Source organism: Phyllostomus hastatus, unplaced genomic scaffold, assembly GCF_019186645.2.
Source record: "Phyllostomus hastatus isolate PE091 unplaced genomic scaffold, TTU_PhHast_1.1 phas_scaffold_501, whole genome shotgun sequence".
Taxonomy (NCBI): Eukaryota; Metazoa; Chordata; class Mammalia; order Chiroptera; family Phyllostomidae; genus Phyllostomus; species Phyllostomus hastatus.
Window position 1 is genome coordinate 43,317,636 of NW_025334033.1, and position 20,318 is coordinate 43,337,953.

A 20,318-nucleotide genomic window follows, 5' to 3' on the forward strand; every position below is an offset into this window, starting at 1 on the left:
TGGAGGAAACTGGAAGTTCGGGGGGTAGTGACTTTTCGTTGGCTGAGCTGTTACTGGACCAGGAGGAGTCTTTTCTCCTTCCTGCTGAGGCAGTGAAGCAGTGCCACGTCCAGTCACAGAGACACAGCACACTCTTCCTGTTGGGGTCAGTGGTGTGCTTTGAGTGACAGGCAGGAGTGCCATCTCTTCTAGCTTCCCAGCTCCATTTCAAATGAGGTTTCTGTTTATTTTCACATACCACATCCCTGCTGCCTTGGACCTCTCATGTTTTCCATCCTGTTGACCTGGCACCACCATCTTTCCACCTGAGGTCAGCTCTAGGATCTCTCCCTCTCCACAGGGACTCTGCCTTTGTGAGCTCTTGGAATCTGTCCCCGCCTTCTGATTTGTGCTGCTCCCACCCCCTGGGGCCACTGCAGTCTCATGCTTACGGTTTCAGGCTTCTGATCTGAATGCTTCTAGTCTGTCCTTTTAACTGTTACTGTTGCCCTCCCTCATCAAAATGCAAATCTGATCACAGTCCATCCAGCCTCACCCTTACAGAAGGAATGACAGTACTGCATATATAGTGTCTACTATAGTTCAAATGATTTGTATACATTTCTAGTTCTAATCTCTGTACTACCTGTACAGGTTGGGACCTCTGCTTATCATCACAGTAACAGATGCACAAAGCTCTTGGGTAGCTTATCCAAAGCCATGGTCAAGAAGGGACTGAGTCTGGCATATAAACTCAGGTCTTTCTCTAAAAACCGTTCGCTTTTTGCCTTTGTTTTTCTAATTTCTTGGCATTGCAGTCAAGGGTATTCGTGATCTGGCTGGGGAAATACTTAGCTAAAAGTTGGAATTTTTAAAAAACACAGTGGACTGTTAACTTTCCAAATAACTGAATATTTAAAAGAAATTAAGACTTTCCATTATAAGAGATAGAAATGAGGCTGTTTCCATTCCCTTAGCATATAAAATACTCTAATTATTAATAATATAATAACTAACATTTGCTCCCTGCCAGGAACTATTCAGAGTGCTTTGTGTGTGGTAACTCATTCAATTTTCACAAAGAAGCATGGACAAAACAATAAAAGGAACTAAGTCAACTGGCCTGAATATCTACAAAAGGCTCCTGATGCAGAAAGAATTAACGAATAGACCAATACCCACATTATTGTATGCTATAAAATAGGGATGGATAAACTGTCCCATGTCCAAATGCTGCCCAGGTTTTAAAGGGTTAAAAAAGAAGCCAAACGTGTGACAGTGTATGGCCTGAAAAATCTAAAATATATACCATCTGGCTCCTTACAGAAACAGTTTGCAGACTCCCTGTGCTAAAAAAAAAAATTGTTCCTGGCCCTGGCTGGTGTGGCTGTGGAATGAGCACTGGCCTGCTAACCAGAGGGTCTCCAGTTTGATTCCCAGTCAGGGCACGTAACTGGGTTGTGGGCTAGGTCCCCAGTGGGGGTGCACAAGAGGCAATCACACATTAATGTTTCCGTCTCTTTCTTTCTCCCTTCCCCTCTGTCTAAAATAAATAAAATTTTTTAAAAATTGTTCCTAACTTGTTCTGGGAAAGGACCTCTTTTGGATGATGTTATTCACCTCTTTCTAGAAAAATTCACATTCTGATAAAATGCCTAAGTGATTTTCTTGATAAAGTCTAATGGATTTAAGATGTGTTCTGGGAAACCAGCCTTCCACCCACCTACTTGACTGTCAGTCAAGAATCTACTGTTCTTCTACTAAACATTCTTTTTGCATCTAGTCTAGCAATGATTGTATAACCATTTTCCTCTGTAAAGTGCATATCCTGAGAGTGAGGCTTTGAATTGGCTCCTAAGAGGTCTTTTCCTTTGCATTGGGATTACAATGAAACTTTGACATATGCTCATAACTATAACTGTTAAGCTTTCTTTTTAAAACTGGTGGAAGTTTTGAAGTTTTGAAAAATTCTTCCCAAAACACGCAGACAGAAAACAGTTTCTATAAAGGAACAACAGCAAAAGACTTCAGACTTCTGTAACACTCGGTGCCAGCGACTACATCTCTGAAAGAAAACGTTGTGACTCCAAATTCAGCCAAGTGGGTCCTTTAAGTACAAAGAAGCAGAAAAATATTTTCAGATATACAAAGACTCAGAAGAAAAAAATGCCTACATACCTTTCATGGAAAGGTGACCTATTGTTGCATTTCAGCTACCCGAGAGATGAATGAAAATAAACTGTAGAAGAGAGAAATTGTAATTTTAAAAAGACTGGCAGTGAGTGATAAAACCATTTAAACTCAGAGTTAAGTCTGAATAACTAATTATAGTTATAAATAGGACTGTCTTTCCTACTTTGATCTCAAAGTGTCAGAGTGCCTTAAATCCAGTAACTGAATCAGTGAATGTTGGATGCTGGGGCCAAAGAACATACAGAAAATGACCCAAGAAGAAACATGGGGGGCACTAAAATTCTAGGGAAACCCCCGCAGGAAGCGACTAATGTGATCACTTAGGTTCAAATAATCCAATTAAAAAAAAATCCCTCAATGGACTTGGACTTACCTCCCCAGAGATGAAATTCAAATTAACATTGACAAAACTGAGATCTATATAAAGGACAGCTGAAGCTAAGAGTAAGGCCACGTTCCACGGGCCAAGCAGGAGCTCCCAGTAGTAGCATCAACATGACGCGGACTGGAAATACTCTTTACTAAGGCCAGCTTCTGTCTCTGCCATTGTCCTACTAAAAGGCACCAGGCATCAGTATTGAGGGACCAACCATTTTTCATTCTGCAGTTTTGGGAGAAGCCAAATTTGTGAGCATATCACCCCGAGTCTATTTCAACCTTGGAAAGGACAGGTGTCAACCACTGGAATGTGGAAAACCATTTGCAAAATAAACTTTTACAGATAAATGGTTACAGTGAAAAACTATGAATGTGTTCATGATTAAGTAAATAGAGGGGACATGGTGAGACGAGGCACGCGGTGATTCAAAGGATCGGGCTTCCACTCTGTCCTGAGGGCAGCAGACTGCCCTTCGCCTTGCGTAGGTGTCTGCTCTGGGTGAGCTGGAATGAGGGCCACCCTCGCTGGTTTCTCTTCTCTGTGTGGTGGTGCGCGCTTTCTGCTGCCCCGGGAGTGGAGGAGAGAGGTCAGAATGTGCCCTCTGGGTGTGCTTGTCCCAGCTGTGCTGTTTCTCCTGTGTTGTTTCTCTTGCCTGATGACGTTTCCTCAGGCCCATGATCTGGCACGCCAGCTCAGTGGCGAGCAGAATCTCCACGTGTTCCAGACGGGCCTGGGGCACCCTTGCCTGATTTCCAAGGCAGATACGGGCAGCCCCCTGCTTTTTCTTTTGGCTTCAGTGGGAACCAGGTGGGACTTGTTTGGGGAGGGATCCCTAATACCACCTGTGTCCCTATCTCCCTCCACTCTGCCCCGATGTTCTCCTCGTTCTCCTGTTAAAGTTCTCTGCCATGAAAATCTCATAATTAAACCTTTCTTTTATCAAAATAAAATTTTAGAAACTTTTCTGTACACCTTGCCTTTCTCTAATCGTCTGATTTGCATGTATTTATTATTCTAGGTTGGCGACAGAGATGATTCCAATCTTTATATAAATGTGAAGCTGAAGGCTGCAGAGGAGGTAAAGGCTAGAGCAGCAGTGTTGTGTCGTCGTCCCTGCCCCCCGCCACCCCCCGGCTCCTGCCTGTTACCTCTCGCCCTTTGTGCCCTTCCCATAAAGACTTTTATCACCCGCAGCGGACTTCAGGTTCGCAAGTCGGAACTGAGTGACTTAGAGCTTCGGCCTCTGGTTTACCCCTGACTGTCTTCTAATCAGTGATCTGCCTACTTCCCAAAGAGCAGGAATAGTGGACAGGAAATGGCTTGTGCAGTGATGACAGTTAACAAGTAGATGATGAGTGGGTCAGAATGGGACTAATTCTTCAGAATGTAGGGTGAAATGGTTACTAACACCACGTGGTTGGTTTTAGTCATAGCTATGAAAGAAAGGGGCCCATGTCTCAAGTTCTCTTGCCAAACACCTGTTTTAAATGTTCATTTTTGCAGATTGGGATCAAAGCCACTCACATTAAGTTACCAAGAACTGCCACAGAATCTGAGGTGAGCTTTTAGGAACTGAGTGTTAAGAGGGCAGCTGAAGGCTTTCCTCTCTGGTTTTTGGTTTAATGGGACTTGAGGGATTGATACATTCAGCATACAAAAGCCCTCCCAGTAATTGTTTCTTCACAGACTCTGCCTGCAGAAAATCTTTGAAAACACCTACAGAGTAAATGGTGCCGCGCTGGGGTGTGAGCGTTTGCTACCCAGAGTGCAACGGCAGCATCATTTGTTTGCACGTCACCTGCAGTGTTTACTAAAAAGTGATCCTTGGCCTGTAGTTACATGCATGTTATAAACCAAATGTGTGTTTTGTTTAGATGATATGAAAGCACAGGCAGAGTCAGCATGTGTGATTAAAGTCAGAACTGTGGTCCTTATAGGTAGGGTGGGTATCTGAAGGGGCAGGAGGGAGAAAGAGCTTTTTGAGGTCATAGAAATGTTCCCCGTCTGCACTGGCCGCTGTGCAGAGGTACTCAGGGTAGCCGCTGGCCCCGAGTAGCCATTGAATTAAAGTGAAGTAAAATTTAAAATCCAGTTGCTTGGTTATATTGGCCATGTTTCAAGTATTCTGTAGCCACTATTGTATTCTAAGTTGTAAGGTGTAGAGCATTTCTGTCATCACAGAAATCTCGATTTGGATGATGATAACATGGGTATTACTGCTGAAGTCCTTAGTTCTTTGATGGGTTTCTGACCAGACCCCTGAAGATGACATTCTGCATTAAAGGAGAGTTGCTCTCGGGGTCCAGGGGAGGTGAGTTCTGAGAGGATGGCAGTTGAACTCTTGGAGGGAAACAGGACAGTCTCTTTTTGACTCAGAAAGTGTTTCTCTGTGGCATACAGACTGCATGTGGTATTGTTTTCAGGTGTTAAAGCACATCACATCTTTGAATGAAGACTTCACCGTGCATGGGTTCCTAGTGCAGCTACCTTTAGATTCAGAAAATCCCATTAACACCGAAGCAGTGGTCAATGCTATTTCACCAGAGAAGGATGTGGACGGGTGAGTGTGGCTAGACTCTACGTCACATGGCACGGTTCCAATGATAATCCACTGCTGTGTTCGGAACACACCACGTTTGCTGCTGAAGGATAGAGACACCTAATTTACCTCTACCTCCCCCTTCTTTGCTTTCACTGTTTTAGGTTGACTAACATCAGTGCTGGAAAACTTGCTAGAGGTGACCTAAACGGCTGTTTCATCCCTTGTACACCTAAAGGATGCTTGGAACTCATCAAAGGGACAGGTAAAAACCAAAACCAAAAACAAAGCACCATTTCCTAGAGCCCGACCTTGACGTGTGGAGATACAGAGGAGCTACACTGTGGGCTCTGCATAGCTGAACTTGATTGGCACAAGCGACCTTTCTGCCAGGGGTTTTACGTAAATGCTCACCAAATTTTCTCAACAAGCCTGTGAAATAGTACTCTAATTGTCCAAAAGGCTCCAAATGATTGAGTAATTTGTCCAAGAAGCAGCAAAGCTCAAGGTTATTTGAGTTCGAAGCAAAATTTTTTGTGTGTGAAAGAATAGCCTATATGGTAGTAAGAACTGAGACGGTATATAAGGATGCAAAGTAAAAAGTCCCCCCCTCCCCAGTGGGCTCCTAGAACTAACTACTGTGGAAACAGTAGATCTAGAACTAGACAGATGGCTGGAAACAGTCTCTTAGCAATTAATTGGCTATATTATCTTATTACCTAGTCAGCATCTTGGTATTTTAATTTCATCACAAATGCTTTTAGCAGAGCTTTATTTTTTTAACAAGGAAGTTTGTCCTGTTTAGAGGAAGTGGATGAGAAGTTTCAAGTGGAAAATGTTGGCCATTGCAAAAGAAAATTTTCTGTGGTTAGCAAGAAAAGGTCAAGCTACAAGCCTTGGGACAGCTAGTAGTCCCTTAACTAAATTTATGTTCTACAGCATACTTAACAGTTTGTTGCTACTGGATAAAGACAAATCCCATGAGCCTCAGCAGCTGCAGGTTCCCATTTCCGTTTACTGATAGTGATGCTGCCATTTGCTCTAATGTAGCTTCGAGTCCTTTGCTGAATTCTAAAAAGTGTAGTAAGGTACCTTTTAAACACTTCAGACTTTGAGGGCTTTGCTTCTAGATGTTTATAATGTTAACATTATACAGAAGCTTATCTTTTGGGGATAAAATTAATGGTTTGTAAGAAGCACACTTTAAATACCAACTGCCTTACACAAGAGTCCACTTCAGCCACGGCTAGAAAGAGGGGCTCAGGCAGAGCCCTCGAGACTTTATTTCGGCTTTTTTCCTAGTTCATTCTCATACTCCACTTGGTGGTCCCAAGCAGCTCCAGCCTTGTTCCATCCTTGTGCCTCACGGTCATGGGGTTGGGTCTCACTGGCCAGGATGAAATATGATCACTACTTGTCCACTGTTGGGTGCGTACCCAAACCATCTCTATTAAATAGAGTATGTCCGTCACAAAGAGGACGTTGGCGTAGTGCCACGAGAATGGATGCTGAGTAGGCAAAAAGAAAGCCTTCTATTGCAGTTAAAATTCCCCTGTATCACTTCCCAGCAAATGACCCTATGGTTAGGCCCCAAGCCAAAAGAGAAATTTAGGTGAGGAACTGCATAAATAAGCTTAGCAAAGTTCGAAAGAATCACTGATAGTAATTCCCCCTGACTACCCCCACCCGGTTCCAGGCCCCCTATTTGTTATAGCTGCTTTTCCCATGTAATTTAATCTGATGTCTTCTTCCATATGGCTATTTATTAGCTGCTATGTCAGGATTTCTTTTTTTCTCTGAGTGTAGGTTTTCTTCCCACTCCTCTGTTGCTGACTCAATGGTTCTTGGCTTAAGCTGCTCTCAAAAACCCACAGCAAGAAGGACACATGTTCAAGCACCAATTTGTAGCTAAAACCCTAGAGCTGAGAATATTATTTCCCAAGAAAGAGTGTTTTTAGGAAGACTTGTTTTTGATGCTCAGAATATGTTTTTGTGCACTTGTTCTGAATTGCCCCACTTGGGTGGCATGCGAAGGAGGTCAGGCCCCCCCCGCCCCCCCAGCTTTCTGATGCACACTGGCTTTTCTCTCAGGGGTGCAGATTGCCGGGAGGCACGCTGTGGTGGTCGGGCGCAGCAAAATAGTTGGCGCCCCCATGCATGACCTGCTCCTGTGGAACCATGCCACAGTGACCACCTGCCACTCCAAGACTGCCAACCTGGACAAGGAGGTAGGGCATCAATGGTGGAGCGGAAGACGATCTCTGTGTGTGCGTGCACGCACACCTGTGTGGTGGGTTCTCGCTCAATGGGAATAGCTAACATTTAAGTGCCAGAAACTGCTAACGCCCTTTACCTCATTATCTCATTTAACCGCTATAATAACTCTGTAATTCTTGGTTCATTTCACAAGATGAAGAAACAAATTCACATAAAAAACTTGCCCAAGGTTATACAGATTTTGTTCTGACTATATTCTTCCTACACCAGTCCCCCATATGGTAGAGAGGGATTAGCAGAGTAAACACTGGGATTGACCCCTGGCCGCCAGATCCCAAATTGATAACAAGGGTGACCTCAGATAAAGGTGCTCCACAGGCGGATGTGGACAGAGGTCCTATGACATCTGTCGCTGCTTGTTCTCATATGTACACATCCCTGTTGACGGTGCAGTCTGTTAAATGTGGGGAGAGGCCTGGAGAGAGGCCCAGCACCTTCTCTTGTAATCGTCCCCAGGCAATGCCCTGCGGAAGGCAGTAGCTCCCATACTCCATAGGAGAAGGAGCAGTCTCGGGATGTTTTGTTATTCAGGGACATCTCCCCCAGGCCGTGGCTGCAAGGTTGCGCTCCTCCCTGTCCTGCAAGTTCTCATCAAGTTTCTGTTTGGTAAAACACCTTGTGAAAGGGGAGCTTTCGAACAGGAGTGAGCATAGCATATGAAGAGCTGTCAGTGAGTGGCCTGCAGAAAATAGTTGATGACAGTGCAGAGTTCATGCAGGGATGGGAGGGGTGTCCTTTCCATGTTTAGATTTTTCACGTGTCACTGTTTAGTTTCTGAAGTCAGAACCCTGTTTCCATAGGTGAGTAAAGGTGACATCCTGGTGGTCGCAACTGGTCAGCCTGAGATGGTGAAAGGGGAGTGGATCAAACCCGGGGCAATCGTCATTGACTGTGGAATTAATTACGTCCCAGGTGGGTGTTGCTGGGCGGGGAAGCTGGTTTCTGGCAGAGGGCTGGGCAGAGGAGGATGTCTAGGTCATTGCTGAAGCCTAAGTGAGAACCCTTGTCCTGTTGATGACGTGAGGTGCTCAGGTTCCCTGTGACTGGCCTGTCCATGGGTGCTCGCAATTAGTAGGCTCTGTAGCCACCACGGCGCTGTGCTGCTCCTGAAATGACATTGTCCAGGGAGAGGGCCGGAAAGGGGGCAAGAGGGAGGCCTCCCTGTGTCTTTAATGTACAGATTACCCCTTATTTTAACAAAGGATGGACGGGTTTAAAATACAGTGTCATCTTAGCAGAGTGCTGCGAGACTTCGGCCGAGAGTCCGCTGGAGGGCTTTACAGAGAGGGCGTTTGACTCACTCTTTTTCTCGGCAGAGAGGATCACGCCAGCCTTAGAGCCGTGTCCACAGCTGTCCTTGGTCTCCTCTCCCCTAATTCATGCCTCACTCCTGTTTTCGTTTTTGATATCACCAGTCTGTCTGCCTTCCCACAGTCTGGAATCTTTAAGTTTCCTTCCCAACTATTACCTCTATTGGGTTTATTTTTAAATATTAGGATTTTCCCTCTCTCCTGTGTCCTCAGTCAATGTCACTATGGAGTGTCACCCCCTCAGCCAGATGGACTGCTGTGAATTCCTCCCTGGTCTGACCCCCACTTGGATCCAGCTGTCTGCCTTTGCCATATTCACCTTGACATGGGCCCATGAGCTCCTCTCACGTTATTTGTCTCATTCCTTCACCCTGCACTAGTTTCAGCCACCTCTGCAGCCCTCTTTCTCACATGCAGTTTGCAAATGCCTGTCTTAAATTGTTGTAAACGGACCACGTGCCTTCCCACACATGCCTGGTTTGTCCTTTGCATCATGTATGACTACATCTTTAGGGGAGCAGGCTGTTCTTTCTTCATGAAGTCTGCAGACATAAATTTGGAAGGACACTACGGGAAATACTAGTATACACATCTCATAGACTCAAGAAGGAACCATCTTTAATTGAAGGACTGTGTCTGCATCCGGCACCACCGCAGGCCTTGGGCTACACAAAATTTCATCCGTTCAGCTGTGATCTTCACTTTCAACCACTTCCTCCCCACCTCCTCTCTGTCTGAAATGCTCCTTCTTCCTTTCAAACCTTGTCTAATTCCCCCTCAACAAGGGATGAGCTCTCCTTTTGAAAATCCTCTCCCTCCCTCTATCCCCACCCCCCGCCACCCCGAGTAGACTTGGTGTTTCTTGTATCATGTGTGTCTCATACTTGGTGGCCTGTGCTCCCCTCCATTGTTCATCAGCCTCGGGGTGGCCATCTCCGCTGTGCCATGTCCGGTGCATGCCTTCCAACTGCTTGCGCTCATGTCTGTTCAGTTGTTGAAGGGAGTTACAGCAAGAAAAATCTTTTTTTCTCCCTTCCCATCTCAAGTTTGAAATACAGACACCGAGCTGCCAGGAATACTAGTCACTGTCAAGCCTTCACTGTTTTTAACCTGCCTCCCACTCTCCCTACCGTGCTTTTAAGGCAGTAGCGCATAATTGAGCCCTCGTTTTTTTCTGTAGTGTAATTATCTAATGGTGATTATAAAGAAGTGCTCACCTACAACTCCTTACTTTTGAGTACTTGCAGTATGACATTCAAGCTCATTCTGTTTAAAACCTTGTATCGTCTGTATATTTCACTTTGGGCATTTTTGGGGTGGGGGGGCAGATTTGAGGGAGATGAAGAGACACTTGGGTGGGGAACTTAAGTCTCACGGATAGGTATGAAATGTTGACTTAAATATGAAACTTACCATCCTGTTCACATTTATTCCTCATGGAGATGGTAAAATGTGGTAAGATCAATGTACTATCTCCCTTTCTGGTCAGCTGTGTTTTTGCTGATCCTGGGCATGTGAGTGACTGAGTAACTATCAGTAAGGTTGGATTTCGTTGTCCCCCCGGACGGCAGAGTCACTGAGCTGTAGACCACAGGTGGCCGGAGGATCTAGGGCCTGTTCTCTGCCTCCTGAAGGACTGTGTTCCCACAGCTGGGCCACTGCTTGGCTCGTATTTTGGTTGTTTAAATCATTTGCACGGTGCACTCAGGGAAAACATTGTAAGTCACTTACCAAAAAAGAATGAATTAAAGTGTGTACTTTTTTATTTATTTTTTCCCAAAAAAGGAGTATTTTTAAGTTTCAAGTGCAGAGCAGAACGAATTGGCCAGAGAAGCATGTCAAAGTGTTCTTCCTGCTTGGTTTACTGAGATAATTTGAGAAGGGCTAGATTAACAGTACATTTTATTTGGAGGGGTTATAAAAAAGGGACAGATTCCCCACCCTATCCCAGTGCAGTCTCAACTTATCCAGCACAGTGGCCTTTACAGTGGGCTCTGTTTGTTATCAGGGGTCCCCAAATTAAATACGAAGGAGTCAAGTCTCAGCTGGATCCTCAGTTGAATTTTGCACCTGTAATTCCCAATGAAAGAGGAATTCTAGGCCTGAGGTATTTAACCAAGATGTCTGTTGGTTACTAAAGCCGTACACTTACTTAGATTGGGAAGTGGCCACTTTTCCCACTGACCACATCATACTTTCCACGAGACACTGCACACCCATCAGAGAGCACTCCAGTCAGCCCCGACGGCGTTCGGCGGGGCGGCGCTCTGAGCCCACCCAGGGCAGCACTTCTGTGCAGTCAGTTGCTGTGTCTCCCACCTGCTGAGAAACGTGGAGAAAGTGACTAACGTGAAAACATAGAATGAGGTCCTGGGACATTTGAAGCTAACTTCAGCGTTAGGCTATTAAAACCTGTACAAAAGGCAAACCCTTAACAGTATTTCCTTGGTGTTTTGGAATGACTTTAGTGGTTATGAGAGGAAATGTTCTGCCAGAGCTGCTGCTTTATAATATTCTAGAAACCTGAAAACTACCTGAAGAGTTTTTGTTTGTCAGCTCCTTGTAGTACGTGTAGAAACTATTCTGTTTACGGTAGGAAGAGAAACTTAAGTTTGGAGAATGACTTTTCAGTTTCAAGAATATGCACATGTTCTCACTTGGTTCTCAGCAAGTGTGTAAAATAGGTAGTATTAATTCATTGTTGCACCTTTAGAGCCCTGATCAGAAGAAGCTCACAGGGGCTGAGGACCAGCAGTTAGTGGAAGAGCTGATCCTCCAGCCTAGGTCTCTTAATTCTGGCCTTTTGGCTACAGTCAACCCTCAGTTAACATTGGCTGTAGGTTCTTGGAAACTGGTTTTTAAGTGAGACAATGTTTAATAAAACCAATTTTACTGCAGGCTAATTGATATAAGCAAGAATTAAGTTTTTGTGGTATATTTCTGGCCACAAAAAAAATCACCAAACTTCTAAATAAAGACTGAAACACTTTAAATATTAAACATCAAAATAAATATGAGCTATATGTACATTTAAGAAGGATGAATAAAAATGAGTGCGATCATTATTTTCCAACCCGCTTCTTCCAGTTCAGGGGCACGGGTGGCGGGAGCCTAGTCCTGCAGCTTGGGGTGCAAGTGGGGAACCAGCCCCGGCCAGGACCCCTTCCATCGCAGGGCACGTCACCCACACCCACACTCAGAGGGAGACGATTTAGACAGGCCAGTCCACCTCACGTGCACGTCTTTGGGATGTGGGAGGAAACCGGAGCAAATCCACACAGACACAGGGAGAATGTGGAGACCCCCCCACAAACAGTGGCCCCAGCAAGGAATCAGGTGGGTTTTTTTTTTCATCCGTTATAAAAAAATGACATTCAATGAGATGGTGTTATTTGGGGACCTGCTGTACTCTGATGCATCCTCTCGTGGTTGTGGAGATGTGATCTGAGAGGATGGTGAAATGGCTAAGGTCCGATGAGATCCTGCCTGGGAAGCCTTCGAGCTGCCAGGTCCGGCCCAGTCCCCCGGCCCCTCCCGGAAGTGCTCTGAAACCCAGTGGAGATGATTTTTGTGTGAGTGAGCAATGATGCATCACTGGGTTTTGTTCCCTTGAACAGCTATTCTTTGCTTGTAAGAATTGTAGTTATTCTTGTATCTTTTTTAGGGAAGTGTAATTATATTCTTTTCCTTTCACATACATTTAAGTAGCTGCTCCTCTTTGGAACTAGATGTTGAATTGTTCCTCCATCTCATGCATGGAGCTTACAAAATGCTGGCAGTTGCTGTAGAAACGGTATCTGGCAGCTGTGACATAGTTGAAGCTTTGTGCACCCAAAAAATTCCTTTGTAGGCCTCAGCAAATTAACATTTTAAAAGGAGCTCATTATAAATTGGGTAGTTGGCTTTAAGAGTAAAAGAGAGTTGGTATTTTGTTTGCCACCTGACAGACTACAAAAGGATTCCTCTGGTTCTGAAAAACCATTGAAATACCTTGTGAATTTTTGCAGGTAAGATAAGGTTATCCCTAGGAAATAGCGAACACCTGTCATCCCATAGCTTTTAAGTAAAGTAGGCACTTGAGCCAGATGGGACTACACACCCTAAACTTATTTAGTTTTTGGAACAAGGGGTTGTAGTTAATCACTTAATTTAGAAATAAACACCAGGATTACAATTCTGAGACTTTCTTCGGATTTTTCCCCCCGCCTTGACCAGATGACACTAAACCGAATGGGAAGAAGATTGTGGGCGATGTGGCATACAGCGAGGCAAAGGAGAGGGCGGCCTTCATCACTCCTGTTCCTGGAGGCGTTGGGCCCATGACCGTGGCCATGCTAATGCAGGTGCGTTTGACTAAAAGTTTCTTATTCATTCTAGGAAACGGATAGAATCCAAGTTACTGCTTTTCTCCCCAAATAGAAATGTCATAAAACCTGCTCAGAAGCTAAGTAAGGATATGAATCTGTTGAAGAAAAAAAAGGTAGTGGAAGAAGAGAGAAATAGAGTCTGTCGTATTAGCAGAGAAAAGTGGGGAAGGCACTATTCTCATTTGGTTTGGAATGTAACTTCAGGAAGAGAAAAGTGCAAGCACTTTTTAACCCACACTAGCTGACACGGGGAAAGGCAAGCAGCCCAGGGCGTTTTAGGTGCCTACTGATGCTTGCCTGGAATTAAAGCACATTCATAGGTGGACCACAAAGCTGTTCATTTTGTGATTGAACTTGATTGACCGGGGATTCGTAATTGAGGTGGAGGTTAAAATAATCATCTACATTCCATTTCTGTCATTTTGTTTAGAGCACAGTAGAGAGTGCAAAGCGTTTCCTGGAGAAATTTAAGCCAGGAAAGTGGCCGATTCAGTATACCAAGCTTAACCTCAAGACACCTGTTCCTAGGTAAAAATAAAATTTTACAGGTTTCAAACGTTGTGGGTTGTTGGTTTGTAGCCATGGCGACACATACACCCCTTCTGAAAGTACTGTCAGTGGTTGGGGTGGGGCATTACTAGGGTTGGATTAATTAATTCCATGAATAAAGATCAATTCACCTTTTCTATATTTCTTTTAAGTGACATTGACATATCGCGATCCCAGAAGCCAAAGTCCATTGGTAACTTGGCTCAAGAAATTGGTCTGCTCTCTGAAGAGGTGGAACTGTATGGGGAAACAAAGGCCAAAGTTCTGCTGTCGGTGCTGAAACGCCTAAAGCTACAGCCCGATGGGAAATACGTGGTGGTGACTGGGTGTGTTTTTTATTCATTTGCCAATCAAATCTTAATATTAATCTTGATTATTATTATCAGGGCTTGCATTTGCACTTAGCATATATATGTGAAGTTTCCTTTACTTTGGTTTTAGCATTTTCACAGGTATTTTTATCTGCTTTGGTCTATACAGCCACCCTGTGAGGTCAGAGTAGAATGTAACGTTCAGAGATGAGAAAATTTTTCAAGTTAGTAGAAGAGTTGGGTCCTAAAACCTTGTCTTCATATGGAATTGCTATTTTTTTAAACCCCAAGTTCATTAATTCTTTAGCTCTAGTGAGCATTCTTTTTTTTTAAAGATTTTATTTATCTATTTTTAGAGGGGAAGGAAGGGAGAAAGAGAAGGAGAGAAATAATGTGAGAGAGAAACATCAATCAGCTGCCTCTCGCGCATGCCCCAACCACGACCGAACTCAAACTCACAACCTAGGCATGTGCCCTGAAGGGGAATTGAGCCAGTGACCTTTCTCTTTGCTGGATGACGTCCACCCAACTGAGTCACCAGCCAGGGCAAGCATTCATTTTTATTGCTTGATCTGACATACATATAAAAGCTAGTTTTTTCAGACTAAATAGAGACATTTAAAGCATAGCAGTGTCTTTTAGTAGTGTACAAGATAAAGTATATATGCTCCTTACAGTGAGAAGTACAATAGCACAGCAATGTTTTTTAATTTAAAGTTGGGAGGAAATTACAATTAAGACTCCAAAGATCCTTTTCAGGTCTTTTGTCTGTCTTATTCAAATTAAGAATCATTCTCTAGGATCTGTGAGGTCTGCCTTAGTGATTCCCCTGAATGTAATTCCCCTGAATGTAATTTTGCCTCTTTTGCTTTCATCTGAAAGAATAACTCCCACTCCCCTGGGAGAAGGGAAGAGCACGACCACAATCGGGCTTGTGCAAGCCCTCGGAGCCCACCTCCATCAGAACGTCTTTGCGTGTGTGCGGCAGCCTTCCCAAGGCCCCACCTTTGGGATAAAAGGTATCGGTGGGACCGGACTTGGGTGGCCAGAATACACCTGCCTCTCCTTCAGGCTTCCCCAGGCTTTCTTGATGCATGAATGCTTATGGGGTCTTCAGCTGATTTAGGTGCTAGGAATGTCTTCCTCATACCCGCTGTTATGGTGTTTTTGGTGAAGGCTTTCCTCGAGTCACGTCAGCTCCTGCTATCACTATTTGACTCTGCACAGGAATTCCTGGGATGGGTACTCTGTAGGCAGAGGTACTTATGTATGACTAACAGCCAGCTGTCTCCGCAACAACAAAGGCAATCATAGCTACCAGTCACAGTGCTGACTTTCTAGAGACGCAGGCAAACCCTGCAGATACTGTGCCCTATGGGAATAAGAAAGGCCTCCCCTTATTGAGTATGTGCCTTATGCCAGGTTTTGTGCTAAGCAGCTGATGCATATTATTTCATTTTCTAAGATAAGAAAGTATCCCCATTTTACAATAGCAGCAACTGGGACTTCAGAGACAGCTAGGTCAGAGGCACTGTTCTTAAGTCCCAGAGTGGGCCCCATGTCTGGTTCAAGCTCTGGAGCAGCACCGTCAACGCAGGGTTTCACCTGGTGCGTAAAAGTGCGAGGTCAGTCATCGAACTTCGCCTTCAGTGTTGGACAGCTGCAGTACTGCAGATGTTCTTTTAATTAAAATTATCTTTTATTAATTGTAATAGCTTCTTAGGGTTCACTTTCTCATTTGCTTAGTGGTAGGGTATCCCATATTCTGCTTGTTCTGATGTTGACTATAACATGAGAGTTGACTAAAAGTTAACTCAGGTACACCTTTGCCCTTCGGCCTGTCGTTTTGATCTGTTTAGTAAGTGTGCTTAGTTCTGCTTTTGAGCTTAAATCTTTTTCAATGTCAGAACAAACCTTTTTTCCTTGTTCTGCTTACTGACCCAGTATTCTCCTTTTCTTCACGTCACAAATTGCCCCATTTTTTCATCGCATGGTCCCTGACTCATCAAAAATAAAAGAATCCATATCTCCAAAACCTGGATTTTTTTTTTCTTACTAGCTTTCGGTTAATAATCCAAATACGCCAGCAAAAATCTAGTGGTTAATCTTTTTTCTAACCTGTATCTCCTATTTAAGAAGAATCACAGTCCCTGCATTAGTGTTCAGTGTGTGTTTTAACTATTGCTTTGTTTAAATGCCAGAGTAGTGCTTATGAGAGTGGGAAATCGAACGGGTTTGCCTTTATGTAACCGTCGTCTGGGTCTTTTCACAGATGTCAGGCACCAGGGGGAACCTGCTTCCAAAGATAAAGAGTCGGTGTGTGCGTGCTCGTGGTTTGTCAGTTAGCTCAGATCTCAGCCGAGAGTCTATTCAGCACGAGAAAGATCCGGTGTTTTAACCTGGTAGAAAAATAAAAAATGAAAATACTTATCAGATCTGTCCAAATAGTTGTAAAAAGTAAATAAATAATATGCACAGCAGTTACAAAAATCGATTTGATTTCCTCTTTGTGAAGCATGCCTAACTCGAGCCTCACCCTTGACCTGTCCTCTAGGTGGCGCTGCTGGTGGTGGCTACTCACAGGTCATTCCTATGGAAGAGGTAAAGTGTCCCGGGGTTTGGTTGAGTCAGACCCTTTATTATAATCTGTCCTCCGAGAAATTAATCTTTTTGTAGAGGTCTTAATGGAAAAATGACTCACTTTCCAACAGAAATGACACTTAAGGGGAAAGCATCTTAATTTGCAAAGTTTTAAGACAGCTTAGTTTTTTGATGAAAAGGACTTCAAAGTCTGGTTTTCAGAGGGGAATTAATAATTTTAAGCAAGCGATCAAGTGAAGCATGAGATTGGGGAAAACCAACATGGAGTAAATTCAGAGTAATAACTGTAGAAATGTGAGCAAAGTACAGACATAGGGTTGGGTTGCTCCACTGCACCCCTTGCTCGCTGTTTAAGGGACATCAGTGTGCCCTCAGTGACTCGGTGCTGCTGTTGATGCCAGTGGTATAGTGTCTGTGGTTACTGGACTGTCACTTAGGGGAAACCACAATTTCCTCTGAACACAGTAGTTTATGTTTTCATGACCTGCCTGTGTTGGCCGTGTGTCCTCTAGCTGTGCTGCCATCGGCTGTCCATTGGCTTTCACATAGGGATTGATTTGGCTGTAGATTGAATGTGGGAAAGTTAGAGGACTGAGGTGTCTCCTGCTCTTTTGTAGTTTAATCTGCACCTCACTGGTGACATCCACGCCATCACTGCAGCTAATAACCTCGTGGCTGCCGCCATTGATGCCCGGATATTCCATGAACTGACCCAGACTGACCAGGTATGGCGCCAACGCCCCATGGGCACTTTTGAAAGGGTTCAAGCACCTGAATTAATGTTGGTCCCTCCGGTGCAGCTGGTGCAGGGAGCAAGGCAGAGGGGTTCCCATCATTTAAAAGCCCTCCTGTTCCTTTTGTTCAAGGCCCTCTTTAATCGTTTGGTACCATCAGTAAATGGAGTGAGAAAATTCTCTGATATCCAGATCCGAAGGTTACGGGTAAGCTTTCCCCTCTTCATTTTTGATACAGTGTGCAACTAATTGATAAGAGGTAAAAAAAAAAAAAACTCTCCATGGAGTATCCTATTTTGGATAGTTACATCCAAACCATAGCCTTAAGGTCATGATATACATAACAGAGATTGGTGGTAGGGGTTATTTCTCATTTATATGTAAATTATCACTGGTTAGTCTTGAAATAAACAAAGCACTGGCCACCTGCCCTCAGCTGCGAAGACTGGAGAGAAGACTGGAGACTGCCGTGACGTTTGCATCTCTGCTCTTCCCAGCGCTGGCACCTTAAGCAAGAATGGTTACTTCTCTATTTAACCTGAGTTTCTACTAAAAAATATAGTCATTAAACGTGCACTATTCCAATCAGATAGCCAGAAATCTCACTCCTAGGTTCATTTGTCCTAGAGAAATATGAACTTGTGTTCATACAAAAACATGGAAGGTTTTAGAGGCTCTATTAATTCCCCAAGTCGAGAAACAACCCAAAGGTCCTTTGTCAGTGGACGAATAGATAAACAAACTGGCATGTCCGTAAAATAAAAAGGAATGAACTGTTACATTCCTTGTGTGTGTATCAACAACTGTTGGTGTCACTTTAGTTTTAGTTTTTACAACTTGATATTCTGATGCTGTAAGAATAATACAGGAATCTCCCCTTTACCCAAATGCATTGTTTACAATCTGGTCTCCTTTACAATTCTGTCACTATTTATGGATGTGCGTTATTTCTAGACTTGAGAAAAAGTAACTGTTACACAATGTGATATTCCTTAGCTTCTTTTGTTTTTACACCCCTCCCCCCAATCCTATGTATCAGGCAAGGCAACTATTACCCTATTTATAAAAGAGCTGTGTTCTCTGAGGCAGCAAAGTACCATGGGAAGAGCCAGCAACTTCTGATTTTGCCTTTGTTGATGGAACTTCCTGTCACATGTGAGGAGGCACCGAACTAAATATTAAATAGTCCTTTAAAAAGCTTTAGGATTGGGAATCCGGGAATTTATTTAAGACCACAGTACCCCTCACCAGGTTGCACCTAGATCCGCAGTCTCCTGTGTCCTGGGTCCCCAAGCATCTTCTGTTGCACGGTGTTACTGCAGTCTGCCTCCCGGTGCTCAGGCAAGAGTGGGTTGTCAACAGCAGATTCGCAGCCTAGTAATTCCCGTACACAATGTCCTATGCTAGGAATGTGAGGCTATTTGACAAGCCAGTGAGCTCCAGCCCTGAAAACATGTCTGAGGCTTTAAAACAAAGTGTTCATAGCACAAGGACAGAACTATGGAAGGAGGACGGCTTGCTGGAACCCACTCAGACCTACCAAGTGTTGGAAGGAGATTACATTTTATAAGCATTTTCCATTTCCGAGTGTGACCCATGTACACACTGTAAATAAAGAAAACTGCCAAGTTCTATGAAGAGGAAGAGACAAACCCTTTGTGTGCCTTTTGAAACAATAAGAAGGCTGTAAAAGTATAGTGCTACATAAAAAAACATGTTTGAGTGAGATTTATATTGATTTATGCTTATTTTTGTCCTTTCTAATATTTCATTTGAATTGGGCTTCTCAATTGTCTGATGGAAAAGGTTTTGCACCTTGCTTTTCTTTTCAGTATGTTTGGGTTTGGTGAATTAGGTACAACACTTCTAGGCTTAGGAAAATGTGTCTAAACAGCTGTAGGGACAGACGTGTTGATAATACCTTTGTACGTTATGTGAGTAGGAAATAAAGGTTTCGTGAAAGGGATCATAGTTTTTCCCCTCTGAATTAAACATGGTTTGTTTTCTATGGGGGGGAGGGGGGCCCTTGCCGGAGATAGGGAATCAAAAAATTTTTTAAATTTATTATGCTTTTGTTTGTATTGTCTTGTTTTATATTCTCATTTTACTACCTCTTCAGAGACTAGGCATTGAAAAGACCGACCCTACCACACTGACAGACGAAGAGATAAACAGATTTGCTAGACTGGATATTGATCCGGAATCCATAACCTGGCAGAGAGGTACCAAAGCCGTATACCTGTCCCCTTTATTTTGGCTGTACTGCGCTCCATGCCCTCTGTGAAAGTGGTTAAAATGTGGGGTCTGGAAGCTGTATGTTGGTATTTTCATGGTTAAGACATGACCAGGATGGTGAGTTACTCATATTTCTGGCCACCTCCATCAGCCCTCTCCTTATTAGCTGTAATCAAGCTACCTTTTTGTTGGGTTAGTTGGGCATTTGCTGGCTATTCTCTGTTGATTGGAGTGAGGGTGGTTTCGTAGAAGCTCATGCATATGCCAAAAATAACATTTTGCAAGTTTTCTGTTTAATCAGTTTCTGATTCATGTTGCCCTTTATTCTCAGAACTCTTGTCTAGCATAAGTGACTTGATTTTTCTTGTAGCTCTCCAACTTGCCTACTCATTTTTACCTCATTTTATTAAACTCTCCTGTAACAAAGCAGGTAGTCTTCAGGGTTTCTTGACAGTTTAGTGTGTGAGCTGCCTGGCTTCACTGCCATATGTTGCAACACACAACCAGCCCAGCTTAGAGTTTTATTTCGTACCAGGTACATCCATCTACCCTGTGTCACTGCTGAGAAGGAATTTTCACCAGGTCAGGCAGAATGCAACTAACATCTAGTTATTGACTGTATTTGTGATTTTTGTTGGCTCAGTAACTGTTGCTGGCTAATGGCATTTTTAAGATGACTCTCTTAATATATAAAACCATAATGATAATTCTCTCCCTTTGCTTCAGTGGTGTTAGGCAGATGGTATGATACTTTGTGAGGAATAAACTAAAGATCTATTTTGAAAATTTAGTATCTCATTCACTTTTCCTTCACTTTAATGTCTAATGTATGTTTTTTAAGAAA

General features: G+C 43.6%; 1 protein-coding gene across 2 annotated transcripts in view; it reads left to right on the forward strand.

The window, feature by feature from the left end:
* The window catches only part of MTHFD1 (methylenetetrahydrofolate dehydrogenase, cyclohydrolase and formyltetrahydrofolate synthetase 1), a 58,763-nt gene that overhangs the window by 16,028 nt on the left and 22,417 nt on the right, over nucleotides 1-20,318 (forward strand). For both annotated transcript variants that reach the window (XM_045821999.1, XM_045821998.1), the window contains 14 exons: nucleotides 3,570-3,629; nucleotides 4,055-4,108; nucleotides 4,975-5,111; nucleotides 5,255-5,355; nucleotides 7,182-7,318; nucleotides 8,168-8,279; nucleotides 12,893-13,020; nucleotides 13,475-13,572; nucleotides 13,746-13,919; nucleotides 14,787-14,923; nucleotides 16,459-16,505; nucleotides 17,123-17,230; nucleotides 17,372-17,446; nucleotides 19,359-19,461. In XM_045821999.1, the coding sequence (XP_045677955.1) occupies nucleotides 3,570-3,629; nucleotides 4,055-4,108; nucleotides 4,975-5,111; nucleotides 5,255-5,355; nucleotides 7,182-7,318; nucleotides 8,168-8,279; nucleotides 12,893-13,020; nucleotides 13,475-13,572; nucleotides 13,746-13,919; nucleotides 14,787-14,923; nucleotides 16,459-16,505; nucleotides 17,123-17,230; nucleotides 17,372-17,446; nucleotides 19,359-19,461 (1,471 nt within the window). The remainder of the gene's footprint in view (nucleotides 1-3,569; nucleotides 3,630-4,054; nucleotides 4,109-4,974; nucleotides 5,112-5,254; nucleotides 5,356-7,181; nucleotides 7,319-8,167; nucleotides 8,280-12,892; nucleotides 13,021-13,474; nucleotides 13,573-13,745; nucleotides 13,920-14,786; nucleotides 14,924-16,458; nucleotides 16,506-17,122; nucleotides 17,231-17,371; nucleotides 17,447-19,358; nucleotides 19,462-20,318) is intronic.